The 27995-nt window shown below is 44.4% G+C and overlaps 1 protein-coding gene across 1 annotated transcript in view; it reads right to left on the reverse strand.

The window, feature by feature from the left end:
* Window positions 1-27995, reverse strand: part of PIGG (phosphatidylinositol glycan anchor biosynthesis class G (EMM blood group)) — a 68874-nt gene that overhangs the window by 16831 nt on the left and 24048 nt on the right. The window contains exons 7-8 of the mRNA XM_075282952.1: window positions 26596-26813; window positions 21720-22001 (exon numbers count right to left, since the gene is read on the reverse strand). Coding sequence (XP_075139053.1) covers window positions 21720-22001; window positions 26596-26813 — 500 coding nt within the window. The remainder of the gene's footprint in view (window positions 1-21719; window positions 22002-26595; window positions 26814-27995) is intronic.

Here is a 27995-nt window from a genome sequence, read left to right on the forward strand (position 1 = left end):
TAGAAAGTCATACTACCCGAATTTTTTCATAAATATAATTAACCATGTCTCTGATTTATGTAGCAATCAAATTTTAAGCACCCTTTCATTTTTTTCAGATATTATAAGGCTTACAAGTCAAGCAGTAATTTTCCAAATTTTCAAGAAAATTTCCAAAACACATTTTTCAAGGGACCAGTTCAGTTCTGAAGGGAACTTGAAAGGCCTCTCTAATAAAACCCCCCAAAAGTCACCCCATTCTAAAAACTGCACTCCTGAAAGAATCTAAAACAGCAGTTAGAAAGTTTCTTAACCCTTTCAGCATTTCACAACAATTAAAACAAAATGGAAGTCAAATGTACATTTTTCAATTTCTGTCACTAATATATTCATTTAGCCCTAGAATTTACACATTTACTAAGGTTTAAAGGAGAAACTGCACCCCACATTTTGTTACGCAATTTCTCCCGAACACGACAATACCCCATATGTGCTGGTACCCTAATGTACGGGCACACGGTCGCTCTCAGAACAGATGGAGCACTAATTGGATTTTGTAGGCCAGATTTTGCTAGAATATTTTTCAGGCACCATGCCCCGATTGCAAAGCCCCCAAGGTGCCAAAACAGTGGAAAACCCCAAAATGTCACCCCATTTTGGAAACTAGACCCCTCAAGGAATTTATCAAGGGGTATAGTGAGCACTTGGACCCTACAGGTGTTTCACAGATTTTTTTACCATTGAGATGTGAAAATGAAAAATTACTTTTTTTTATAATAAAATGTCACTGTAGCCCCAAATTTTTCATCTTCACAAAGGGTTAAAGGAGAAACTGCACCCCACATTTTGTTACACAATTTCTCCTGAACACGACAATACCCCATATGTGCTGGTACCCTAATGTACGGGCACACGGTCGCTCTCAGAACGGATAGAGCGCTAATTGGATTTTGTAGGCCAGATTTTACTAGAATACTTTTCAGGCACCATGTCCCTTTTGCAGAGCCCCCAATGTGTCAAAACAGTGGAAACCCCCAAAATGTCACCCCATTTTGGAAACTATACCCCTCAAGGAATTTACCAAGGGGTTTAGTGAGCCCTTTGACCATACAGGAGTGTAACAGAATTGGCCCAACAAAAGGAAAAGTGACATTTTTTGCTATAAAATGTAGCTTTAAACCCAAATTATGCATTTCCACAACGGGTTAAAAAAGAAAATGCACCCCACAAATTGTCAAGCACTTTGCCCCAACTACAGAAATGCCCCACATGTGGATGTAAAGTGATGTATGGGCACACTGTAAAGTCCAGAGCTGAAGGATCGCTATTGGGATTTTAGAGGGCAAATTTAGCTGAAATCTGTTTCAGGCACCATGTTGCATTTGGAGAGCCCCTGAAGTGCTAGAACAGTGGAACCCCCCCCCCCCCCCCCCAAAACGACCCCATTTTGAAAACTAAACCCCTCAAGGAATTTATCAAGGGGTTTAGTGAGCACTTGGACCCTACAGGTGTTTCACAGATTTTTTTACCATTGAGATGTGAAAATGAAAAATTACTTTTTTTCCAATAAATCGTCCATTTAGCGCCATATTTTTAATTTTTGCAAGTACTTAGAGAATTAAGAGCCCCCCACAATTTCCCCTGAACACGGCAATACCCCATATGGGATCATAATCTGCTGTATGGGTACATGTCGGGGCTCAGAATGGAAAGAGCGCTATTTGGATTTTGGAGGGCATATATTGCTGGAATAGTTTTGAGGTGCCATGTCGCATTTGCTGAGCCCCTAAAGTATCAATACAATAGAAACCCCTCAAAAGTGACCCCATTTTAGAAACTACACCCATCAAGGAATGTATCAAGTGGTATTATGATTTTGAGACTAAAAATGCTTCCCAAAATTTGAAATTTTTAAAGAAATATGCCATTTTGGTATCCAATGCATTGCACCCACTTTGTATTGTCAGAGACCTGCACTCCTAAAACTATTAAGTGGGCGATCCCGAGGGGCAAAAAATTTATATATGTGGGTATAAACTGCTGCTTGGGCGCACAGCAGGGCTCAGAAGGGAAGGAGCACTGCGCTTTATAGCTTTTGGGGTACAGATTTAGAGGGACTTTCTGGGTGCCATGTTGTTTTTGCAGAGCCCTGGAGGTGCCAGTAAACTGGAATTCCCCAAGAAGTGACCCCATTTTGTAGGGGAAATTTTAGAGTCTCTGCAAAAGTGCCATGGCATCCAAAAACCAAACCGTCTAAGTCTGTGCTCCAAAAACCAAATAACCTTCTTCCCTTCTGTGTCTGGCTGGGCCCTAATATCAGTTTATACCCACATATGACATTACGTACGTTATCTGGGGTACACCAGTGTCATACATGTGCCCTAATATCAGTTTATACTCACATATGACATTACCCCGGTTACACCAGTGTCATACATGTGGCATAAACTGCAGTTTGGGCACACAGCAGGGGTCAGAAGGGAAGGAGCGCGATGCGGCTTTTGGAGTACAGATTCAGATGTTTGGTATCTAGACGCCATGTCATGTTTGTAGAGCCTGTAAGGTACCAGAAAAGTGGATTCCCCAAAGGAGTGAGCGCAGTTTGAAAACTGCACCCCTAAAAGAATTTATCAGGGGGTGTAGTGAGTATTAGTATCCCGGACGTGACTGCACAGCGGATGGCGAAGAGGGAATGTATAAGCGGTGCGGAGGACATTGCAGACACTAAATTCCCTACTGTACCCCCAGTAGCTCCTATGATTGGGGAAGTCACACTGGGGTCACTTCTGGTATATTTTCCCTCGTAAGCTCTAAATCCGGGGTGTCCCCTGATATTCGCTTGCACAGCTTATATATTCCCTGCCTGCCGCACCCAGTTGTGTTCTAATGATTTGGCGATTTTGTGGGTTTTTGTCTTCACATTGGTAGAGGCTATATTTTCTTTATTTTTCTGCTGATGTGGCCATATAAGGGCTTGTTGTTTGCGGGATACGATGTATTTTGTAATGACACCATCTTGGGGTGCCTAAAACTTACTGATTACATTTTATTAACTCTTTTTTTGCTGGATTTAAAAGAGAAAAAAAATCAATTCTGGTATTGAGTTTTACCTTTTACATTTTTCGCCATGCAGCGTACAGTATAAGTAACATGTGACCTTTATTCTGCGGGTCGGTACGGTTACGGCGATACCTCATTTATGTTATTTTTTTATGCGATACTAAGTCTGCAGAACAAAAACAGATTTGGGGACATAAATCAGTGATTTTTGCATCGCCATCTTCTGAGAGGCGTAACATTTTTATTTTTCGCTTGACAGTGTTGGTTGAGGGCTAATTTTTTGCGGGACAACCTGTGCATTTTATTGGTACTAATTTGGGGTGCATATGACTTTTTGATCACTTTTTATAGCACATTTTGTAAGGTGAGATGGCGAAAAATCACTACTTCCGGCGGGTTTTTTCCGTTATTTTTTACCGCCGTTCACTGTGTACATTAAATATTGTTTCAGTTTTGTTGTACAGGTTGTTACGGACGCGACAATACCAAATATGTATTGTTTTTATTAATATTTTGTGTTTTTTTTTACATAATTCATTTTTTATAGAAAAAAGGGATTTTTGGGACTTTATAACTTTATTAATTGTTTTCAAATACTTTTTTTTTTTTTTTTTTTTTTTTTACACTTTTTTTTTACTTGTTCTTGTGTCCCTATGGGACACATGGATCAGTGATTGCATGTATGCATGCAATCACTGATTCTCTACTGTAGACTGAGACACAGGCTGCAGTGACAGCCTGCACGTGTCTCACTCGAGAAACAGGAAGTGAGCTGTGCGGACGGCACAGACTCACTTCCAGAAGACGCCGGGAGCACCAGGTAAGTAAGTGAGTGCTCAGGGCTGTCTGGGGTCACTAACCAGACCCCAGACTACGTATTACAGATACCGGCACCCCCCGATCTCGCCGCGGGGGGTGCCGGCGGGGGGGGGGGGGGGGGGGGGAGAGATCGCGGCACCCTTTGTTTGCGGTGGTCATGTTTGACCATCGCAATCAAAGGGTTAAAACCTCCGAACGGTAAAAGTACCGACCGGAGGTTATGGAAAAGGGTGATAGCTGTCAGTAACAGCCATCACCCAATTCCGATTCCGCCCGCTCAGCTAGTGAGCGGGCGGAATCACCATGACGTACAATTACTTCATGGTGCGCGAAGTACCTCGCGTCCATGACGTAATAGTACGTCAAAGGTCGCTAAGGGGTTAATCGTGTTGTAGCCTGCAAAAAAAAAGAAAAAAAATTGTGCAGCACAACCATAATTGTTTTTGTGATGATATTAGCCTTGCCGTTTCAGCATTTCACCTTTAACACAGCCTAAAAGAGCCCTAAGGATACAGCTTCATTTTTCAAAACTGACATATGTCACTTTATATGGCAATAACTTTGAGATGCGTTTAACATATATAGGTGGTTTTGAGATACCGTATATACTTGAGTATAAGCATAGTTTTTCAGCACAGGCTTATACTCGAGTCAAGCAAAAAAAATAATTCTTTTAGTAATGTATAGAATCTCCCATAAAATAGTGGAAAAAAAAAGAAGCCTTAAAAAAATATAATAAAAAAATACAATAAATAAAAGTTCTAAATCACTCCTTTTCCTAGAATACATATAAAAGTAGAAAATGACTGTGAAACACAAACACATTAGGTATCCTGTGTCTGAAAGTGCCCGATCTACTGAATATAGGGTATCTGCAGTGCTCCTGTTCCGTCGGGAAGGGGTTAATAGGAGCACTGCAGATACCTTATATTCAGCCAGACTGAATTCCAAGTGGGGAGAAAAAAAACAAAAAAAAAAAAAACCAGTCCTCAAGCTCAGGGAAGGGGCAACAAAAACACCCCCTCCCCTTCCCCAGCACCCAGCAACTACTGCACCCAAAAACTCAGATAATTTTAATTTTTGAAATTTTCCAGTAGCTGCTGCATTTACCCCCATCTGCTTATACTCGAGTCAATAAGTTTTCCCAGTTTTTTTGTGGTAAAATTAGGGGCCTCGGCTTATATTCGGGTTGGCTTATATGGTATTTTTTTCTTGACACATTGTACTTTATGTTAGTGGTAAACATTGCTCAATATTTTTCTATTTATAAAAACAAACAAAAAAATAAAAAACTAGGAATATTTCCCAAAACTGGTCAGGTACCATTCCTCCTTTCTATCCTCAGAATGCTCCATCCAGTCCATCGCTCAGGGCCTCTATGGAGATTTCAATATTACCTTTAATCTCCTCCTAAGTGTCTCATCTGGAAAATCTCAAATTCCCTATAAACGCCATGCTGCTGTGCAATGCCTGCCACAGCCTCAACCCAGACACAGAGGATTATTCCTTTTACTCCCACGTCCACGACTTCTACAGCAGGCTGGACTAAATTTTCCTTCCCCATGTTCAACGGCCACAACTAACTGCTGTGACTATAGGAACAACCTTCCTCTCTGATCATGCTCCCGTCACTTGCTCCCTACAGCTCCCCAATCCAATGCACTAACTCATGGAGACTCAATGAATCACTCATGTGATGCTCAATGTCTTTCAAATCTTAAGAGGAATATGCAAATCTGTCTCCCAAGATGTAAATAGGGAGACAGTGCCTCTGTTATGCTGCCCTCTATAGGAAGCACCCTGAACATCATGCCCAACTTTCTCAGAAGTCTTTACTGCATAATGTGGGATTTTTACCAAGTCAATTTCTCAGCCTCGGACGGCCGTTTCGGTCTGGATGGACCTCGTCAGCGCAGCGTAGAGAGAACAGACTTGGTAGAAGTGAGAGGCTGAGAGACCAGATTATGGGGATAATGTTACTCCTTAAGGAGAAACCACCTATTAGGAGTGTGGAGACTTATACAGCCATAGTCGCTCCACTGTAAGGGATCATGGGAGGAATATACAAATCTGTCTCCCAAGATGTAAATAGGGAGACAGTGCCTCTGTTATGCTCCCCTCTATAGGAAGCACCCTGAACATCATGCCTGACTTTCCCAGAAGCCTTTACTGCATAATGTGCGATTTTTACCAAGTCAATTTCTCAGCTACAGACGGCTATTTCGGTCTGGATGGACCTCGTCATCGCAGCGTAGAGAGAACAGACTTGGTAGAAGTGAGGCTGAGAGACCAGATTATGGGGATAAATCTTAAACTAACACACACAATCATCAATATGACGACACCTCAGAACCCATGCAACGGGAGGGCCTGAAATGTGTCTTAAGAGGGGTCCTGATCAAACATGGAGCCAGACTCAAACGTGAGGCAAGCTCAAAATTTCATTCTCTCCTCCAGACTCTGAAGGTGCAAAATAAACAAACCCTCCAATGCGCCACCCTTACAGCTTTGATGACGACCAGTCATGAGATTATATCCGTCCTTCAGCAGAAGCAACAGCAACTCTGCTAAATAGGCCTATGCTCATTCTACAAATAAACAGGCAGTCTCCTGGCCTGAGCGGTTGGGGAAAATTGCCATGCTGCATTACATGTAATGTCCATAAGAAACATCTCAGGACTAATCTCTCATTTGAACCCGAATATAGCCTCAACTGTTGAGACTATTATGAATCTCTCTATAACCTACTCCCCCCACGACTTAGCTCAATATATTGCAGACACAGCACTACCTTCCCTTCAGTCGGACGAATTAGTCCACTTCTACATGGCCCTTCAGACAGAACTTTGCCCCTACCTCCTGAGGGCTATCATTACAGTATCCCCTGCTACTTCCCTTCCCTCATGTCCATGTCATACCTAAAGGGGGCACAAGATCCTCAACTCTGTTCCAGCTGCAGAACCTTTTCCCTGATCAATACCAAAACAAAACAGTTTGTAAAATTGATTGCAAACAGACTGGGCCTTGACATGAGCACCCTATTCCATCCTGACCAAGTGGATTTTATTCCCAAGAGAGAAACTCGTGACAACACTCTGAAGACCTTCTCCACCATCCACTACTACCAGAGTTCACAAATACCCATGATGATTCTCTCCCTGGGTGTGGAGAAGGCCTTTGACAGAGTGGACTGGGGTTTCCTCGAAGCCATCCCATGCCAGATAGGCCCGGGCCCTATGATGCTCACATGCATCCAAGCACTGTACAACATCTCGCAAGCACACAAACAAGTTAATGGCACCCTCTCCCCCTTCCTGACCATATGCAATGGCACCTGACAAGGTTTCCACCCCTCTTTGAAATTCACTATGCTCGTCATGGAGCACCTCCTAGTTGCTACCCGATGCAACCACAAAATTCTAGGACTGAGAGTCAAACACTTACACTTCAAAATCTTAGTGTCAGGATCTTGTTTTGTTAAACTCTTTTTTGCCAGCAGTCAAGATGGAGTTTTTTGTGTTTCCTGCCTGTGACTTTCCCTGGTTTCCTGATTCTTGACTATTTAGCATGTGTGTTGTGATTACCCAAGTTGCCTGAGTATTGGTTCCAGAAGCCTGTCTTCTACCAAGTCCCTCAAGCTCTAAATGACTGTTCCAAGTTAGTTATTCACCTGCCAAGTTGGTTGCTACCTGTAACTACTACCCCCAGCAAGTCCTCCTGCTACCAAAGACTTGCCATCCACCTGGTCCAAAGGAGCCGTGGAACTACTGGCCCCAGCAAGTCCTCCTTCTACTAAAAGTCTTGCTATCTACCTGGTCCATAGGAGCCGTGGAACTACTGCCTCCAGCAAGCCCTCCTGCTGATAATAGGACCGCTGCTTCCGGCCAAGCCTCCCTGCCTTCCATTGAACGGACTGTAAGTCTATCTGTGTATTGCTATTGTTATACTCCCTGTTTCCAGCCACTGGTCTCTAGACTACTAGTAAGGGTATTGTGACACTTAGAGTTTGCAGACCATGTCCTTCTCTTTATCACTCAACCTCTCATGTTGCTACTCTCTATTAGAGATGAGCGAACAGTGTTCTATCGAACTCATGTTCGATCGGATATTAGGCTGTTCGGCATGTTCGAATCGAATCGAACACCGCGTGGTAAAGTGCGCCATTACTCGATTCCCCTCCCACCTTCCCTGGCGCCTTTTTTGCTCCAATAACAGCGCAGGGTAGGTGGGACAGGAACTACGACACCGGTGACGTTGAAAAAAGTAGGCAAAACCCATTGGCTGCCGAAAACATGTGACCTCTAATTTAAAAGAACAGCGCCGCCCAGGTTCGCGTCATTCTGAGCTTGCAATTCACCGAGGACGGAGGTTTCCGTCCAGCTAGCTAGGGCTTAGATTCTGGGTAGGCAGGGACAGGCTAGGATAGGAAGGAGAAGACAACCAACAGCTCTTGTAAGAGCTAAATTCCAGGGAGAAGCTTGTCAGTGTAACGTGGCACTGACGGGCTCAATCGCCGCAACCCAGCTTTCCCAGGATCCTGAATGGAATACACTGTCAGTGTATTCCCGTATACCCGATATATACCCCGATACCCGTTCCAACGGTGTGCCCCCCCACCTTCACCCCAGAAATACCCTGCAAGTCCCCTAGCAATAGAATTGGGGCTATATACACCCACAATTTTTACTACTGGTATACAGTGCCATTGTCTGACTGGGAATTCAAAGAATATATTGGGAATACAAATACCCTCATTTCTTGCTACTGCCATATAGTGCCAGTTTCTGACTGGTAATTCAAAGAATATATTGGGGTTACGTGCACCCACAATTTTTACTACTGGTATACAGTGCCATTGTCTGACTGGGAATTCAAAGAATATATTGGGAATACAAATACCCTCATTTCTTGCTACTGCCATATAGTGCCAGTGTCTGACTGGGAATTCAAAGAATATATTGGGGTTACGTGCACCCACAATTTTTACTACTGGTATACAGTGCCATTGTCTGACTGGGAATTCAAAGAATATATTGGGAATACAAATACCCTCATTTCTTGCTACTGCCATATAGTGCCAGTGTCTGACTGGTAATTCAAAGAATATATTGGGGTTACGTGCACCCACAATTTTTACTACTGGTATACAGTGCCATTGTCTGACTGGGAATTCAAAGAATATATTGGGAATACAAATACCCTCATTTCTTGCTACTGCCATATAGTGCCAGTGTCTGACTGGGAATTCAAAGAATATATTGGGGTTACGTGCACCCACAATTTTTACTACTGGTATACAGTGCCATTGTCTGACTGGGAATTCAAAGAATATATTGGGGTTATAAATACCCTCATTTCTTGCTACTGCCATATAGTGCCAGTTTCTGACTGGTAATTCAAAGAATATATTGGGGTTACGTGCACCCACAATTTTTACTACTGGTATACAGTGCCATTGTCTGACTGGGAATTCAAAGAGTATATTGGGAATACAAATACCCTCATTTCTTGCTACTGCCATATAGTGCCAGTTTCTGACTGGGAATTCAAAGAATATATTGGGGTTACGTGCACCCACAATTTTTACTACTGGTATACAGTGCCATTGTCTGACTGGGAATTCAAAGAATATATTGGGGTTATAAATACCCTCATTTCTTGCTACTGCCATATAGTGCCAGTTTCTGACTGGTAATTCAAAGAATATATTGGGGTTACGTGCACCCACAATTTTTACTACTGGTATACAGTGCCATTGTCTGACTGGGAATTCAAAGAGTATATTGGGAATACAAATACCCTCATTTCTTGCTACTGCCATATAGTGCCAGTTTCTGACTGGGAATTCAAAGAATATATTGGGGTTACGTGCACCCACAATTTTTACTACTGGTATACAGTGCCATTGTCTGACTGGGAATTCAAAGAATATATTGGGGTTATAAATACCCTCATTTCTTGCTACTGCCATATAGTGCCAGTTTCTGACTGGTAATTCAAAGAATATATTGGGGTTACGTGCACCCACAATTTTTACTACTGGTATACAGTGCCATTGTCTGACTGGGAATTCAAAGAATATATTGGGGTTATAAATACCCTCATTTCTTGCTACTGCCATATAGTGCCAGTTTCTGACTGGTAATTCAAAGAATATATTGGGGTTACGTGCACCCACAATTTTTACTACTGGTATACAGTGCCATTGTCTGACTGGGAATTCAAAGAGTATATTGGGAATACAAATACCCTCATTTCTTGCTACTGCCATATAGTGCCAGTTTCTGACTGGGAATTCAAAGAATATATTGGGGTTACGTGCACCCACAATTTTTACTACTGGTATACAGTGCCATTGTCTGACTGGGAATTCAAAGAATATATTGGGGTTATAAATACCCTCATTTCTTGCTACTGCCATATAGTGCCAGTTTCTGACTGGTAATTCAAAGAATATATTGGGGTTACGTGCACCCACAATTCTTACTACTGGTATACAGTGCCATTGTCTGACTGGGAATTCAAAGAGTATATTGGGAATACAAATACCCTCATTTCTTGCTACTGCCATATAGTGCCAGTTTCTGACTGGGAATTCAAAGAATATATTGGGGTTACGTGCACCCACAATTTTTACTACTGGTATACAGTGCCATTGTCTGACTGGGAATTCAAAGAATATATTGGGGTTATAAATACCCTCATTTCTTGCTACTGCCATATAGTGCCAGTTTCTGACTGGGAATTCAAAGAATATATTGGGGTTACGTGCACCCACAATTTTTACTACTGGTATACAGTGCCATTGTCTGACTGGGAATTCAAAGAGTATATTGGGAATACAAATACCCTCATTTCTTGCTACTGCCATATAGTGCCAGTTTCTGACTGGGAATTCAAAGAATATATTGGGGTTACGTGCACCCACAATTTTTACTACTGGTATACAGTGCCATTGTCTGACTGGGAATTCAAAGAATATATTGGGGTTATAAATACCCTCATTTCTTGCTACTGCCATATAGTGCCAGTTTCTGACTGGTAATTCAAAGAATATATTGGGGTTACGTGCACCCACAATTTTTACTACTGGTATACAGTGCCATTGTCTGACTGGGAATTCAAAGAGTATATTGGGAATACAAATACCCTCATTTCTTGCTACTGCCATATAGTGCCAGTTTCTGACTGGGAATTCAAAGAATATATTGGGGTTACGTGCACCCACAATTTTTACTACTGGTATACAGTGCCAATTTCTAACTAGGAATTCAAAATGCGCAAGGCTCCCGGAAAGGGACGTGGACGAGGCCGTGGGCGAGGTCGGGGGAATGGTTCTGGGGAGCAAGGTAGCAGTGAAGCCACAGGGCGTCCCGTGCCTACTCCTGTGGGGCAGCAAGCATTGCGCCACTCCACAGTGCCAGGGTTGCTTGCCACATTAACTAAACTGCAGGGTACAAACCTTAGTAGGCCCGAGAACCAGGAACAGGTCTTGCAATGGCTGTCAGAGAACGCTTACAGCACATTGTCCAGCAGCCAGTCAGACTCTGCCTCCTCTCCTCCTATTACTCAACAGTCTTGTCTTCCTTCCTCCCAAAATTCCGAAGCTTTACAGAACAATAACCCAAACTGTCCCTGCTCCCCAGAGCTGTTCTCCGCTCCTTTCATTGTCCCTCAACCTGCCTCTCCACGTCACGATTCCACGAACCTAACAGAGGAGCATCTGTGTCCAGATGCTCAAACACTAGAGTCTCCTCCATCTCCGTTCGATTTGGTGGTGGATGACCAGCAACCCACCCTCATCGACGATGATGTGACGCAGTTGCCGTCAGGGCATCCAGTTGACCGGCGCATTGTGCGGGAGGAGGAGATGAGACAGGAGTTGGAAGAGGAAGTGGTGGATGATGAGGACACTGACCCGACCTGGACAGGGGGGGATGTCAAGCGGGGAAAGTAGTGTGGATGTTGAGGCAGGTGCAGCACCAAAAAGGGTAGCTAGAGGCAGAGGCAGAGGTCAGCAGCTTAGGCGAAGCCAGGCCACACCCGGAATCTCCCAAGATGTTCCAGTTCGTACCCAGCCCCGAAAAACTCCCACCTCGAGGGCACGTTTCTCGAAGGTGTGGAGTTTTTTCAAGGAATGCGCCGAGGACAGATATAGTGTTGTCTGCACAATTTGCCTCTCGAAATTGATTAGGGGCTCTGAGAAGAGCAACCTGTCCACCACTTCAATGCGCCGTCATTTGGAATCCAAGCACTGGAATCAGTGGCAGGCAGCAACGGCAGGACAAAGGCCGCCTGCCGTTCACGCCACTGCCACTGCCTCTGCCACTGCCTCTGCCTCTGCCACTGCCACTGCTGACTGTGCTGGCGATGCACTCCAGAGGACGAGCCAGGACACCACTTCATCTGCCTCCGCCACTTTGTTGACTTCTACCTCATCCTCCCCTGGTCCTGTCTTATCTCCTTCTCCTGCACCATCAAAGGCACCATCAGGCGTTTCTTTACAACAACCCACCATCTCTCAGACATTGGAGCGGCGGCAGAAATACACTGCTAACCACCCACACGCGCAAGCCTTGAACGCCAACATCGCTAAACTGCTGGCCCAGGAGATGTTGGCGTTCCGGCTTGTTGAAACTCCCGCCTTCCTGGACCTGATGGCAACTGCGGCACCTCGCTATGCCGTCCCTAGCCGTCACTACTTCTCCCGGTGTGCCGTCCCCGCCTTGCACCAGCACGTGTCACTCAACATCAGGCGGGCCCTTAGTTCCGCGCTTTGCACAAAGGTCCACTTGACCACCGACGCATGGACAAGTGCATGCGGACAGGGACGCTACATTTCACTGACGGCACACTGGGTGAATGTAGTTGAGGCTGGGACTGCTTCCCAAACTGGCCCGGTGTACCTCGTCTCCCCGCCTAACATTCCTGGCAGGGACACGAGAAGAACACCCCCCTCCTCCTCCTCCTCTACCGCCTCCTCCTCCGCCACCGCCTCCTCCTCCGCCACCTCCTCCGCTGTTAGATTGACCCCAGCTACGAGTTGGAAACGTTGCAGCACTGGCGTTGGTAGACGTCAGCAGGCTGTGCTGAAGCTGATCAGCTTGGGGGACAGACAGCACACTGCCTCCGAGGTGAGGGATGCCCTCCTCGATGAGACGGCAATATGGTTTGAGCCGCTGCACCTGGGCCCAGGCATGGTCGTTTGTGATAACGGCCGGAACCTGGTAGCAGCTCTGGAGCTTGCCGGACTCCAACATGTTCCATGCCTGGCCCACGTCTTCAACCTAGTGGTGCAACGTTTCCTAAAGAGCTACCCCAATGTTCCAGAGCTACTGGTGAAAGTGCGGCGCATGTGCGCCCACTTTCGCAAGTCGACAGTAGCCGCTGCTAGCTTAAAATCTCTCCAGCAACGCCTGCATGTGCCACAACACCGGCTTTTGTGCGACGTCCCCACACGCTGGAACTCAACGTTTCAGATGTTGAATAGAGTGGTTGAGCAGCAGAGACCTTTGATGGAATACCAGCTACAAAACCCTAGGGTGCCACAAAGTCAGCTGCCTCAGTTTCACATCCATGAGTGGCCATGGATGAGAGACCTTTGTGACATCCTACGGGTCTTTGAGGAGTCCACAAGGAGGGTGAGCTCTGAGGATGCGATGGTGAGCCTTACAATCCCGCTCTTGTGTGTTCTGAGAGAATCCCTGATTGACATCAGGGATAACTCAGATCACACAGAGGAGTTAGGGATAGCATCCGATCCGTCACAGCTGGAGAGTAGGTCCACACATCTGTCCGCTTCACTGCGTTTAATGGAGGAGGAGGAGGAGGAGGAGGAGGAGGAAGAAGAGTTGTCCGATGATGTGATGGTGATACAGGAGGCTTCCGGGCAACTTCGAATCGTCCCATTGTTGCAGCGCGGATGGGTAGACATGGAGGATGAGGAGGAAATGGAGATTGAACTTTCCGGTGGGGCCAGAGGAGTCATGCCAACTAACACTGTGGCAGACATGGCTGAGTTCATGTTGGGGTGCTTTACAACCGACAAGCGTATTGTCAAAATCATGGAGGACAACCAGTACTGGATCTTTGCTATCCTTGACCCCCGGTATAAAAACAACATCTCGTCTTTTATTCTGGTAGAGGGGAGGGCCAATCGCATCAATGCTTGCCACAGGCAATTGGTGCAGAATATGATGGAGATGTTTCCAGCATGTGACGTTGGCGGCAGGGAGGGCAGTTCCTCCAGTAGGCAACCAAGTTCTCACCGGTCCACACAAACGAGGGGCACACTGTCTAAGGTCTGGGACACCTTGATGGCACCCCCTCGCCAAAGTGCCGCCACGGAGGGTCCTAGTGTCACCAGGCGTGAGAAGTATAGGCGCATGTTGCGGGAATACCTTTCCGACCACAGCCCTGTCCTCTCCGACCCCTCTGCGCCCTACACGTATTGGGTGTCGAAGTTGGACCTGTGGCTTGAACTTGCCCTATATGCCTTGGAGGTGCTGTCCTGTCCTGCCGCCAGCGTCCTATCTGAGAGGGTGTTCAGTGCAGCCGGTGGCATCATCACTGACAAGCGCACCCGTCTGTCAGCTGAGAGTGCCGACCGGCTCACTTTGATAAAAATGAACCACCACTGGATAGAGCCTTCATTTTTGTGCCCACCTGTGTAAAGCACCCCAACATGAAACTCCATGTCTGTACTCAACCTCTCCAATTCCTCCGCATCCTCATACTCATCCACCATAAGCGTTGCACAATTCTGCTAATACTAGGCTCCCTCCAACATGATTTCCCCCAACTCTGCTGGTTAGAGGCTCCCTCCACCCTGATTTCCACCAACTCTGCTGGTTAGAGGCTCCTTCCACCATGAATTTGCCCAAACTGGGCTGTTTAGAGGCTCCCTCCACCATGAATTGGTCCAAACTGGGCTGGTTAGAGGCTCCCTCCACCATTAATTGGTCCAAACTGGGCTGGTTAGAGGCTCCCTCCACCATGAATTTGCCCAAACTGGGCTGTTTAGAGGCTCCCTCCACCATGAATTTGCCCAAACTGGGCTGTTTAGAGGCTCCCTCCACCATGAATTGGTCCAAACTGGGTTTTTTAGAGGTTCCCTCCACCATGAATTGGTCCAAACTGGGCTGGTTAGAGGCTCCCTCCACCATGAATTGGTCCAAACTGGGGTGGTTAGAGGCTCCCTCCACCATTAATTGGTCCAAACTGGGCTGGTTAGAGGCTCCCTCCACCATTAATTGGTCCAAACTGGGCTGGTTAGAGGCTCCCTCCACCATTAATTGGTCCAAACTGGGCTGGTTAGAGGCTCCCTCCACCATGAATTTGCCCAAACTGGGCTGTTTAGAGGCTCCCTCCACCATGAATTTGCCCAAACTGGGCTGGTTAGAGGCTCCCTCCACCATGAATTGGTCCAAACTGGGGTTTTTAGAGGCTCCCTCCACCATGAATTGGTCCAAACTTGGCTGTTTAGAGGCTCCCTCCACCATGAATTGGTCCAAACTGGGGTGGTTAGAGGCTCCCTCCACCATTAATTGGTCCAAACTGGGCTGGTTAGAGGCTCCCTCCACCATTAATTGGTCCAAACTGGGCTGGTTAGAGGCTCCCTCCACCATTAATTGGTCCAAACTGGGCTGGTTAGAGGCTCCCTCCACCATTAATTGGTCCAAACTGGGCTGGTTAGAGGCTCCCTCCACCATTAATTGGTCCAAACTGGGCTGGTTAGAGGCTCCCTCCACCATGAATTTACCCAAACTGGGCTGGTTAGAGGCTCCCTCCACCATGAATTGGTCCAAACTGGGGTTTTTAGAGGCTCCCTCCACCATGAATTGGTCCAAACTTGGCTGTTTAGAGGCTCCCTCCACCATTAATTGGTCCAAACTGGGCTGGTTAGAGGCTCCCTCCACCATGAATTGGTCCAAACTGGGTTTTTTAGAGGCTCCCTCCACCATGAATTTGCCCAAACTGGGCTGTTTAGAGGCTCCCTCCACCATGAATTTGCCCAAACTGGGCTGGTTAGAGGCTCCCTCCACCATGAATTGGTCCAAACTGGGGTTTTTAGAGGCTCCCTCCACCATTAATTGGTCCAAACTGGGCTGGTTAGAGGCTCCCTCCACCATTAATTGGTCCAAACTGGGCTGGTTAGAGGCTCCCTCCACCATTAATTGGTCCAAACTGGGCTGGTTAGAGGCTCCCTCCACCATGAATTTGCCCAAACTGGGCTGTTTAGAGGCTCCCTCCATCATGAATTTGCCCAAACTGGGCTGGTTAGAGGCTCCCTCCACCATGAATTGGTCCAAACTGGGGTTTTTAGAGGCTCCCTCCACCATGAATTGGTCCAAACTTGGCTGTTTAGAGGCTCCCTCCACCATTAATTGGTCCAAACTGGGCTGGTTAGAGGCTCCCTCCACCATGAATTGGTCCAAACTGGGTTTTTTAGAGGCTCCCTCCACCATGAATTTGCCCAAACTGGGCTGTTTAGAGGCTCCCTCCACCATGAATTTGCCCAAACTGGGCTGGTTAGAGGCTCCCTCCACCATGAATTGGTCCAAACTGGGGTTTTTAGAGGCTCCCTCCACCATGAATTGGTCCAAACTTGGCTGTTTAGAGGCTCCCTCCACCATGAATTGGTCCAAACTGGGGTGGTTAGAGGCTCCCTCCACCATTAATTGGTCCAAACTGGGCTGGTTAGAGGCTCCCTCCACCATTAATTGGTCCAAACTGGGCTGGTTAGAGGCTCCCTCCACCATGAATTGGTCCAAACTGGGTTTTTTAGAGGCTCCCTCCACCATGAATTTGCCCAAACTGGGCTGGTTAGAGGCTCCCTCCACCATGAATTTCCCAAAACTTGGCTGGTTAGAGGCTCCCTCCACCATGAATTGGTCCAAACTGGGGTTTTTAGAGGCTCCCTCCACCATGAATTGGTCCAAACTTGGCTGTTTAGAGGCTCCCTCCACCATGAATTGGTCCAAACTGGGGTGGTTAGAGGCTCCCTCCACCATTAATTGGTCCAAACTGGGCTGGTTAGAGGCTCCCTCCACCATTAATTGGTCCAAACTGGGCTGGTTAGAGGCTCCCTCCACCATGAATTGGTCCAAACGGGTTTTTAGAGGCTCCCTTCACCATGAATTGGTCCAAACTTGGCTGTTTAGAGGCTCCCTCCACCATGAATTGGTCCAAACTGGGTTTTTTAGAGGCTCCCTCCACCATGAATTTGCCCAAACTGGGCTGTTTAGAGGCTCCCTCCACCATGAATTTGCCCAAACTGGGCTGGTTAGAGGCTCCCTCCACCATGAATTGGTCCAAACTGGGGTTTTTAGAGGCTCCCTCCACCATGAATTGGTCCAAACTGGGGTGGTTAGAGGCTCCCTCCACCATTAATTGGTCCAAACTGGGCTGGTTAGAGGCTCCCTCCACCATTAATTGGTCCAAACTGGGCTGGTTAGAGGCTCCCTCCACCATGAATTTGCCCAAACTGGGCTGTTTAGAGGCTCCCTCCACCATGAATTTGCCCAAACTGGGCTGGTTAGAGGCTCCCTCCACCATGAATTTCCCAAAACTTGGCTGTTTAGAGGCTCCCTCCACCATTAATTGGTCCAAACTGGGCTGGTTAGAGGCTCCCTCCACCATGAATTGGTCCAAACTGGGGTTTTTAGAGGCTCCCTCCACCATGAATTGGTCCAAACTTGGCTGTTTAGAGGCTCCCTCCACCATGAATTGGTCCAAACTGGGGTGGTTAGAGGCTCCCTCCACCATTAATTGGTCCAAACTGGGCTGGTTAGAGGCTCCCTCCACCATTAATTGGTCCAAACTGGGCTGGTTAGAGGCTCCCTCCACCATGAATTGGTCCAAACGGGTTTTTAGAGGCTCCCTTCACCATGAATTGGTCCAAACTTGGCTGTTTAGAGGCTCCCTCCACCATGAATTGGTCCAAACTGGGTTTTTTAGAGGCTCCCTCCACCATGAATTTGCCCAAACTGGGCTGTTTAGAGGCTCCCTCCACCATGAATTTGCCCAAACTGGGCTGGTTAGAGGCTCCCTCCACCATGAATTGGTCCAAACTGGGGTTTTTAGAGGCTCCCTCCACCATGAATTGGTCCAAACTGGGGTGGTTAGAGGCTCCCTCCACCATTAATTGGTCCAAACTGGGCTGGTTAGAGGCTCCCTCCACCATTAATTGGTCCAAACTGGGCTGGTTAGAGGCTCCCTCCACCATGAATTTGCCCAAACTGGGCTGTTTAGAGGCTCCCTCCACCATGAATTTGCCCAAACTGGGCTGGTTAGAGGCTCCCTCCACCATGAATTGGTCCAAACGGGTTTTTAGAGGCTCCCTTCACCATGAATTGGTCCAAACTTGGCTGTTTAGAGGCTCCCTCCACCATGAATTGGTCCAAACTGGGGTGGTTAGAGGCTCCCTCCACCATTAATTGGTCCAAACTGGGCTGGTTAGAGGCTCCCTCCACCATGAATTGGTCCAAACTGGGCTGGTTAGAGGCTCCCTCCACCATGAATTGGTCCAAACTGGGGTTTTTAGAGGCTCCCTCCACCATGAATTGGTCCAAACTTGGCTGTTTAGAGGCTCCCTCCACCATTAATTGGTCCAAACTGGGCTGGTTAGAGGCTCCCTCCACCATGAATTGGTCCAAACTGGGTTTTTTAGAGGCTCCCTCCACCATGAATTTGCCCAAACTGGGCTGTTTAGAGGCTCCCTCCACCATGAATTGGTCCAAACTGGGTTTTTTAGAGGCTCCCTCCACCATGAATTGGTCCAAACTGGGCTGGTTAGAGGCTCCCTCCACCATGAATTGGTCCAAACTGGGGTGGTTAGAGGCTCCCTCCACCATTAATTGGTCCAAACTGGGCTGGTTAGAGGCTCCCTCCACCATTAATTGGTCCAAACTGGGCTGGTTAGAGGCTCCCTCCACCATTAATTGGTCCAAACTGAGCTGGTTAGAGGCTCCCTCCACCATGAATTTGCCCAAACTGGGCTGTTTAGAGGCTCCCTCCACCATGAATTTGCCCAAACTGGGCTGGTTAGAGGCTCCCTCCACCATGAATTGGTCCAAACTGGGGTTTTTAGAGGCTCCCTCCACCATGAATTGGTCCAAACTTGGCTGTTTAGAGGCTCCCTCCACCATTAATTGGTCCAAACTGGGCTGGTTAGAGGCTCCCTCCACCATGAATTGGTCCAAACTGGGTTTTTTAGAGGCTCCCTCCACCATGAATTTGCCCAAACTGGGCTGTTTAGAGGCTCCCTCCACCATGAATTGGTCCAAACTGGGGTGGTTAGAGGCTCCCTCCACCATTAATTGGTCCAAACTGGGCTGGTTAGAGGCTCCCTCCACCATTAATTGGTCCAAACTGGGCTGGTTAGAGGCTCCCTCCACCATGAATTTGCCCAAACTGGGCTGGTTAGAGGCTCCCTCCACCATGAATTGGTCCAAACTGGGTTTTTTAGAGGCTCCCTCCACCATGAATTTGCCCAAACTGGGCTGGTTAGAGGCTCCCTCCACCATGAATTGGTCCAAACTGGGGTTTTTAGAGGCTCCCTCCACCATGAATTTGCCCAAACTCTGCTGGTTAGAGGCTCAATCCACCCTGATTTTCAAAACAAATGTTGGTGCCAACCTCAACTTACTACAAGGGCCAAATTCACTGCTGGTGACAAGCTCTCCTCACTGCAAGTGCCAAATACACATGTTTCAAGGTGTTTTCCTACTGTCAGAGAGGTGGTATTGAGTGTGTAAAGTGTGTAGTTGTTAGGCTGTGATGTTGGGGTAATAGAGGGTCTTTGGTGTGTTAGATGCCCCCAGACATGCTTCCCCTGCTGTCCCAGTGTCATTCCAGAGGTGTTGGCATCATTTCCTGGGGTGTCATAGTGGACTTGGTGACCCTCCAGACACGGATTTGGGTTTCCCCCTTAACGAGTATCTGTTCCCCATAGACTATAATGGGGTTCGAAACCCGTTCGAACACACGAACATTGAGCGGCTGTTCGAATCGAATTTCGAACCTCGAACATTTTAGTGTTCGCTCATCTCTACTCTCTATCCTCTGTGAAATTGCTACTTGTAGTTTTTCAGTAACTAAGATCAACCTCTCCAAAAGCACAGTGCCCACCATCTCTCTTCCAGACTCTCTAGCCCAATTACTCTGTTCCGCCTTCCCCTTTATGTGGTCCTCCAAAGCCATTAAATACTTGGATACTTGGGCGTCTACCTCACTCTACACTTTCTCCCCCTACTAAATGGCTTACAATCTCATCTCGCCCATTGGGACACTAAAGGTCTCCTCTAGTTGGATCGCATTAACCATTTCAAGATGAACGTCATCCTCATACTCCTCTACCTTTTACACACAGTCCCTGTAATTCTCCCTAAGAAATTTCTCTCCTCTATTCAGAAGTTCTTATCGAAATTCATTTGAGCCTCCAAACCACCCAGACTAGCCAAACATGCTAAGGTGAAATCCAAACAGATGGGTGGTTTGGCCATTCCGGACTGCACCCATTACTTTTTGACTGCGGTCACTGCCTGCTTCTTAGACTGGCACTACACCGCCCACACTAAACTCTGAGTTGTCCTGGAGAGTTCTTTGAGTCTTCTCTCTCCCTTATGTCCTTACCATGGCTCCATAGACCACACTTATTGGACACCACCGCTTCTGCGTTCTCCTTTGTTGTGCGTCAAGTCCTTGGTGTGTGTCATACATAACGTGCCACCACAAGGCTACGTTTTTCTACACTACTGCCTTCCAGACATCCTTCCATTCCTCCCCCTTTTCCCAACCTACCTTGACTCTCATCTGACTCTCCCCACACAATTTTTGATAACAATATGCCTAGTGAAAATGTAATTTCTCTCTCTCACTTTTAATAGATTATGTATTATAACTTAGTTACTGGTGGCTCTGCTGCGACAGAGCGCAATATCCGAGTTTTCCTTTTTACTATTCTTTTTCCCCTCTCCTTCCTCACGTCCCCACCTTAATGTCCACTTCCTTCCCTTTCCCCTCTCTCATCCCTCCTGATTTTTGGACATTAATCTCCCCCATTATACTTCTCTGGTGTGAGGTTTTAAAATTCTCAATGATACCTATTAATGATAAAAAAAATAAATAAATAGCAAATTTGATGGAAAAAAAATAAAAATAATCGCAATTTTCAAAATGCTCTGCTTTATATTGGCATCATCTTTTAATCGTCCTTTAATTTATTTTGGATTTTAGACCTGGTTCACATCTGTGTTCAGGCCATTCTATTCCCCTATCCGCATGAAATATGCAGAGAAAAGTCCTGCAAGCAGTACTTTTCTCTCTGTATTTTTTATGCAGAAACAAAATAGAAACCACATGGACCCCATTATAGTCTATGGGGTACACTGGTTTCCTTAGGTAAACACTTTTTTATGCAGATTGGGTTTCCGTTTGGGGAGACCGCTTGGGTAACCCCCGAATGGAAACCTAACACAGATGTGAAATGTTTTGACATAATGTTGTACTCTGCTGCGAGAATGTTTGCTGGTCCCCTCCCCCTATTCCCCCCCAGAGACTGTACCCCCTTTTGTCACCCGGATCCACCCTCCTCTTCTCCCCCCTTTCACATTCAATTGTGTTTGTTTTTTTGTTGATTTTATCCTTTTGTGAACAACTTCAATAAAGACTTAAATGAAAAAAAAATTAACCTACACTTAAAATTATAGACTGTTTGTGTTTGTCAGAGGTCAAAATGATAAAATTACAAAATCATCAAGGAATCAAATTGAGCTTCACTTTTCTGAAGTTACTATATACATACAAACACAGGCACATCACTATAAATGGTACTGAAGTATAATGTTACTTTTACTTACCTCATTAGATGGTTTGTGTTTTAAAATCATTTTGCCTAAAACTGATAAAAGAATACAAAGAATTGCTGAAATGAGTACCATGATGCCCATTGCCATCATCCATGACATGCTGCAGAAGAAGCACATGTTTTCAGCAGATGTGCATACAATGACATGGACTGCAGCAAGCACAAGACATGTCATATAAAAGAAGAGTGAGAAGACTGGTGAGGCCACAGGCAAATCAAACTCAGCCTTGTTGCTCAGTGCATTTGGAATACAAAGTATAAGAAGGAAGAACATCTGCAATAATAAAAAGAAAATATTTTAACTTAATAAAAGAGCTATTAACTGTACAGTAAAATAGTTACATGATCATCTGTGGTTAACAGCAATTACAAATTGTGGAATACTATACAGTTTCTAATGCTTAAAAACATGGTTACTACATTTATTATTATTATTCAACTTTTCCTAAATGACTAATTTGCAGGCTTTACCAGAGCCTATTGTGGTCTTATGCGTGACTGACTTTTCTTTGTAGAGGTGAGGCTATCAATCACTGGCAGGACCGCCCCTTTGATTCCTCAACATGGAAAGAACAGAAATTTCAATCGATAAACATAGTTTATATAGAACCATTTACTACAAGCCTATACAGCAATCTGCCCAGCTTCTACTGCCCAGTACCATGATGCCTACATATTGGATAGCATGTTTCATGTGACAGATTCCCTATAAAAACTGGAAGAAGAGTTGTATTTTTTTTCAATGGTATTATTTTGGGATACCTTCAAATTACATTTTAGTAACTTTTTCTAAGTGGGTAATTGTTTGTAAGCCCACTTAGAGAGAAAGCCAAAAAACCTGGGCGTCACAATGAGTAAAATTGGGTTGACCACTACTCAACATAGAGGACAAGAGATATAGGACAACAATGCAAAAAAGACTGCATAAAACCACAAAGAAAATCATTTGGGAAAGAAAACTGTGTCTTAGATTTCTAATGCCCTTGAAAAAAAATAAAATAAACCAGAGGACTTTCCTTTCTAGATGAGCATTGACACGTGTGCATTAGAATTTCAGAGTATTGCATTATAGACCTTTAAATTCCCCTTGAAGGGACTGAAGTAAGAAAATCAGGTAATCAAACAGAAGACTGAAAGATTTCAGTTAAAACAGAAAGATTTTCCAGATTCTGGAGGAAAACAAAATGGAATGTGAACTACCCACAGATTCCTCAAATGTAGACCACTTGAATGTCTGTTGGCATTCCCTAGAGAGTTAGACTCTTCACTGCTTGCTTATGTAAAACACAGTGGGCAGGTTGTCAGACTGTCATCAGGAAGGTCATGCTCAAAGAACAGCCAGGAATCTAAAGAGGGCTAATGTGACCAATGTAAGTTGTTTTATGTTGGATAAAAGTAACCACCTTGAATCTAATAAGGATCTACATGTGCACAATAGGTTAAATTTTAAAGTTTCTGATGTGACGACTAGCAACTGAGATAATGATTTGCCTCTGAGATGCTCTGCTGGCTCAAAGGAGGTTTCATACAGCCAAACTATGATGATGCCCTGATGCCATAGGGCAACTGTTAGCACTACCAACACTCGGTAAACACTCTGAAATCCAGAACGGCAATCATGTAATTTGAAAATATTTAACAGTCTATAAGAATAGCAAATCTGAGAAACGTTGTGTGATCACAGAGTATTGGAAAGTGACGATCGGCATCTCTGACGTCTACTGAGGACTGAAAAGCCTTCTCCTTCAGAATGACTATGACCAACCTAATGAACTTCTTCCTATTGAGGTAGCGATTCAGGAAAGGCAAGACTGATGAAAAAAATTCAAGTGAATGAGCAAAGAAATGAAAAAAAAAAAAAAAAAAATCACATCAATATTTGGCATGACAACCCTTGCACACAGTTTTTGAAGGAACTTAGCAGGGTAGTTGTTCCAGAAATATTGGAGAACTAACCACAAATCTTGTATGGATGTATGATTGTGCAAATCCTTCTTTTTGTTCATGTAATCCCAGACAGACTCAATTATGTTGAGATCAAGGCTCTGTGATGGCCATAACATCACTTACAGGACTCCTCCTCCAGAGGTTGGTAAAATCAATATTATATTTAGATTTCTCTTTTGTTATTTGACACACAATGATGCTAGTTTCACACTAGTGTTCGGGTATCCATTATTAAAGTCCATTTGAGGATTAGAACAGTGAACACATATGGAGATGTGCAGGACTTCATGTCCAGCGAATTTAAGCAAACACTCTGATAGAGTCTCCAAACCTTGTCTGAGGAAAAATCATACATGTGTATGCAAGGTGCTCAGTTTGCCAACTTTGTAGAATAAAAACAAATTTGTGCTTTGTACTTTTTTCTTGTGATTTTAGTGTTGGCCAAAAGTATTGGCACCCCTGCAATTCTGTCAGATAATACTCATTTTCTTCCAGAAAATGATTGCAATCACAAATTCTTTGGTATTATTATCTTCAATTATTTTGTCTTCAATGGAAAACCTCAAAAAGAATAGCCAAAAAGCCAAATTGGATATAATTCCACATCAAACATAAAAAGGGGGTGTACAAAAGTATTGGCACTGTTTGAAAAATCATGTGATGCTTCTGTAATTTGTGTAATTAACAGCACCTGTTACTTACCTGAGGCACCTAACAGGTGGTGGCAATAACTAAATCACACTTGCAGCCAGTTGAAATGGATTAAAGTTGACTCAACCTCTGTCCTGTGTCCTTGTGTGTAAAAAGAAGAAAGAAGACCAAAGAACTGTCTGAGGACTTCAGAAGCAAAATTGTGAGGAAGCATGAGCAATCTCAAGGCTACAAGTCCGTCTCCAAAGACCTGAATGTACCCGTGTCTACCATGCGCAGTGTCATCAATAAGTTTAAAACCCATGGCACTGTGGCTAACCTCCCTAGATGTGGACGGAAAAGAAAAAAATGACAAAGAGATTTCAACGCAAGATTGTGCGGATGGTGGATAAAGAACCTCAACTAACATCGAAACAAGTTCAAGCTGCCCTGCAGTCCGAGGGTACAACAGTGTCAACCCATACTATCCGTTGGCGTCTGAATGAAAAGGGACTGTATGGTAAGATACCGAGGAAGACCCCACTTCTTACCCAGAGACATAAAAAAGCCAGGCCAGAGTTTGCCAAAACTTACCTGAGAAAGCCAAAAACGTTTTGGAAGAATGTTCTCTGGTCAGATGAGACAAAAGTAGAGCTTTTTGGGAAAAGGCATCAACATAGAGTTTACAGGGAAAAAAAAAAAAAAAAAAAAAAGCCTTCAAAGAAAAGAACACGGTCCCTACAGTCAAACATGGCGGAGGTTCCCTGATGTTTTGGGGTTGCATTGCTGCCTCTGGCACTGGACTGCTTGACCGTGTGCATGGCATCATGAAGTCTGAAGACTACCAACAAATTCTGCAGCATAATGTAGGGCCCAGTGTGAGAAAGCTGGGTCTCCCTCAGAGGTCATGGGTCTTCCAGCAGGACAATGACCTAAAACACACTTCAAAAAGCACTAGAGAATGGTTTGAGAAAGCACTGGAGACTTCTAAAGTGGCCAGCAATGAGTCCAGACCTGAATCCCATAGAGCACCTGTGGAGAGATCTCTTGATGGCAGTTTGGAGAAGGCACCCTTCAAATCTCAGGAATCTGGAGCAGTTTGCCAAAGAAGAATGGTGTAAAATTCCAGCAGAGCATTGTAAGAAACTCATTGATGGTTACCGGAAGCAATTGTTCGCAGTTATTTTGTCTAAAGGTTGTGCTACCAAGTATTAGGCTGAGGGTGCCAATACTTTTGTCCGGCCCGTTTTTGGAGTTGTGTAAAATGATCAAAGATTTGACTTTTTTTTCATTCTCTTTTGTGTTTTTTCATTGGAAGCAAAATAAATGAAGCTATTAATACCAAAGAGTTTGTGTTTGCAATCATTTTCTGGAAGAAACTGAGTATTATCTGACAGAATTGCAGGGGTGCCAATACTTTTGGCCAACACTGTATAAGGTTATATTTGCAATACTGTCCTGTAATTTCTACTACGGAGTCACTCTTTTTCTTACTAATAAGTCTCCTATCTTGAGTGGGGAGGTCAAACCATTTTTACCCATTGCTTCCTGCCATTTGACATCCAGGAAAATGTGTTATTTTGATAGTATGGGTTGTTAGGGATATAATGATCTGAACTATATATTTTTCAGTAATCGAGGAAAAAAAAAGTTTTATTTTAATAACAGGACAATGATGGCACACCTGGGGAGGCTGATCCCACGTCAAGAAGTCAGTACCTCTGACTGCGGTGTGTGCAGGGCTGATAAGGAGAAACAAAAAAAACAAAAAAAAAAAAAACAAAAAAAAAAAAAACAAATAAGTCAATAGTGACTTTGGCATCCAAGTGCCCAGAATGAGATGCATCTTTAATCTCTGGCACTGTAGCAGTAACACTCTATTTAATAGAACAGATTTACTGATTTACAAGCATCAAAAAAAAAAAAAAACGAAGTGTAGGTTGCTTACACTTCTAAGTATTTCAAAACACTTTCTGCTCTTTGTCTGACAAGGGGATTTAGTTCCTAAGAAAAAGGGAGTCCGATCAGATGCTACATTGTGAGCCAATAATATCCACCAACATTTTGGCACATTTTCTGGATTAAAATATGCAAACAGATTTTTTGTATGTCCATCAATAACCACTGTGATAAACCTTGAAGTGATCAACTCGGAGTCAAAATTGCAGCAATATTGCCATGTGAACAGAGACTTTGGCTATACAATTATTTGATTTGGATATTCCCGGTCATGATGGCGTGATATACTGATAATGCCCACAGTTTTGCAAAAATACGAATAGCAGATGTACCTCTAGAGTTATGATGGCTCCAACAGTCATTGAGTAGATGTCATACTCCGCTACTTGTTTACTTAGTGAAGCGCTTAGTTTCTGCAGTGCCTCTAAATACTGTTTGATTAGTTTTCTGCCAAGGTTAGTGAGGACTTCAGAAGTATTTCCTTCAAGGTATAACTTCATCCAATTTGCATGTAACTTTTCTGCCTTCTTAAATTGTTCTACACCATCATCTAAGAAAAAAAAAATGATTAAAATACAAATTTAGACTAAATCATTCATAGGAAAGCATGATTATATTTAAATTACAGTATTATATTCCATAGCAAAGTATTGAGACCAACTAATAATGAAAACAAGCATTTATTGCCTTCAGTCAGAAACTATGAATACCATGCAGGCGTTATGTATGCAACTACTTTATTAAAGGGGTATTCTGGGCAGAAGGATTTATCCAAGGAAGGCTTGATTGATGAGGATCCAACTGCTGTCGTTTGCAGCCATACTGCATCGTCTAAGGGTAGGTGTAAAACCATGGTTTTGTTATGGAATAACTCCAAGATCCTTTAGTCTTCCTTAGTGTAATTCCAGAGGCATGAATAAAAAAACAAAAACAAAACAAAAAAAAAACAAACACTATCTAGGGTCAGTGTTAGGATGTATAAAACTGCTACATGTTAGAAATCTCATGTCTTGCCATACTCTTCATGCCTATTTGGTTACTAGATTCGAGGGGGGCACAAAGGCTAGACACCCACCAAACTAAATCTTTTGGCATAACCTAGGGATATGACATACCCAATCTTAGATTTGAATACTCTTTCAAGTTAATGACTTCCAAAAAAAAAAAAAATAAATAAATAAAAATTGAGAAACTAAAATAGAGGACTTTCTGGATGACTACTGACAGCAAAAAGCAGCCTATATAGAAGAGGAAAGCAGTACAAAAGTATCTATATCAGAAGTGAAACATGTCCTATAGTAACATGACCTTAAAGATTGCTGAATGAGAAAGGAAAAAAACAACTGCACCAAAACTTCCATAAAAAAAATCCAGGCTATAGTTTTAAAACTGCGCACAAGGAAAAAGAGCTGATAAAACAAAAATAGAACTGTATGACAAAGACCATGGTTAGTTATACAGCAAAAAGAGGGAGATTGTAAGCCAAATGAGATTATATATATATATATATATATATATATATATATATATATATATATATATATATACATAAACATCTCAAAATACTCCAGTTAGGTTATAGCTTGGGCACAAATAGATAATGACCCCAAGCAGGATTCCAAAATGGTGGCAAAATGGCATAAGGACAACCAATTCCTGACCTCAATTTCAGAGGAAATTTCTGAAAAAAAAAAAAAAAAGTGTGGAAGAGAGGCCAATTCTATCAGAAAGA

This window comes from Leptodactylus fuscus, chromosome 1, assembly GCF_031893055.1.
Source record: "Leptodactylus fuscus isolate aLepFus1 chromosome 1, aLepFus1.hap2, whole genome shotgun sequence".
NCBI classification, from domain to species: Eukaryota; Metazoa; Chordata; class Amphibia; order Anura; family Leptodactylidae; genus Leptodactylus; species Leptodactylus fuscus.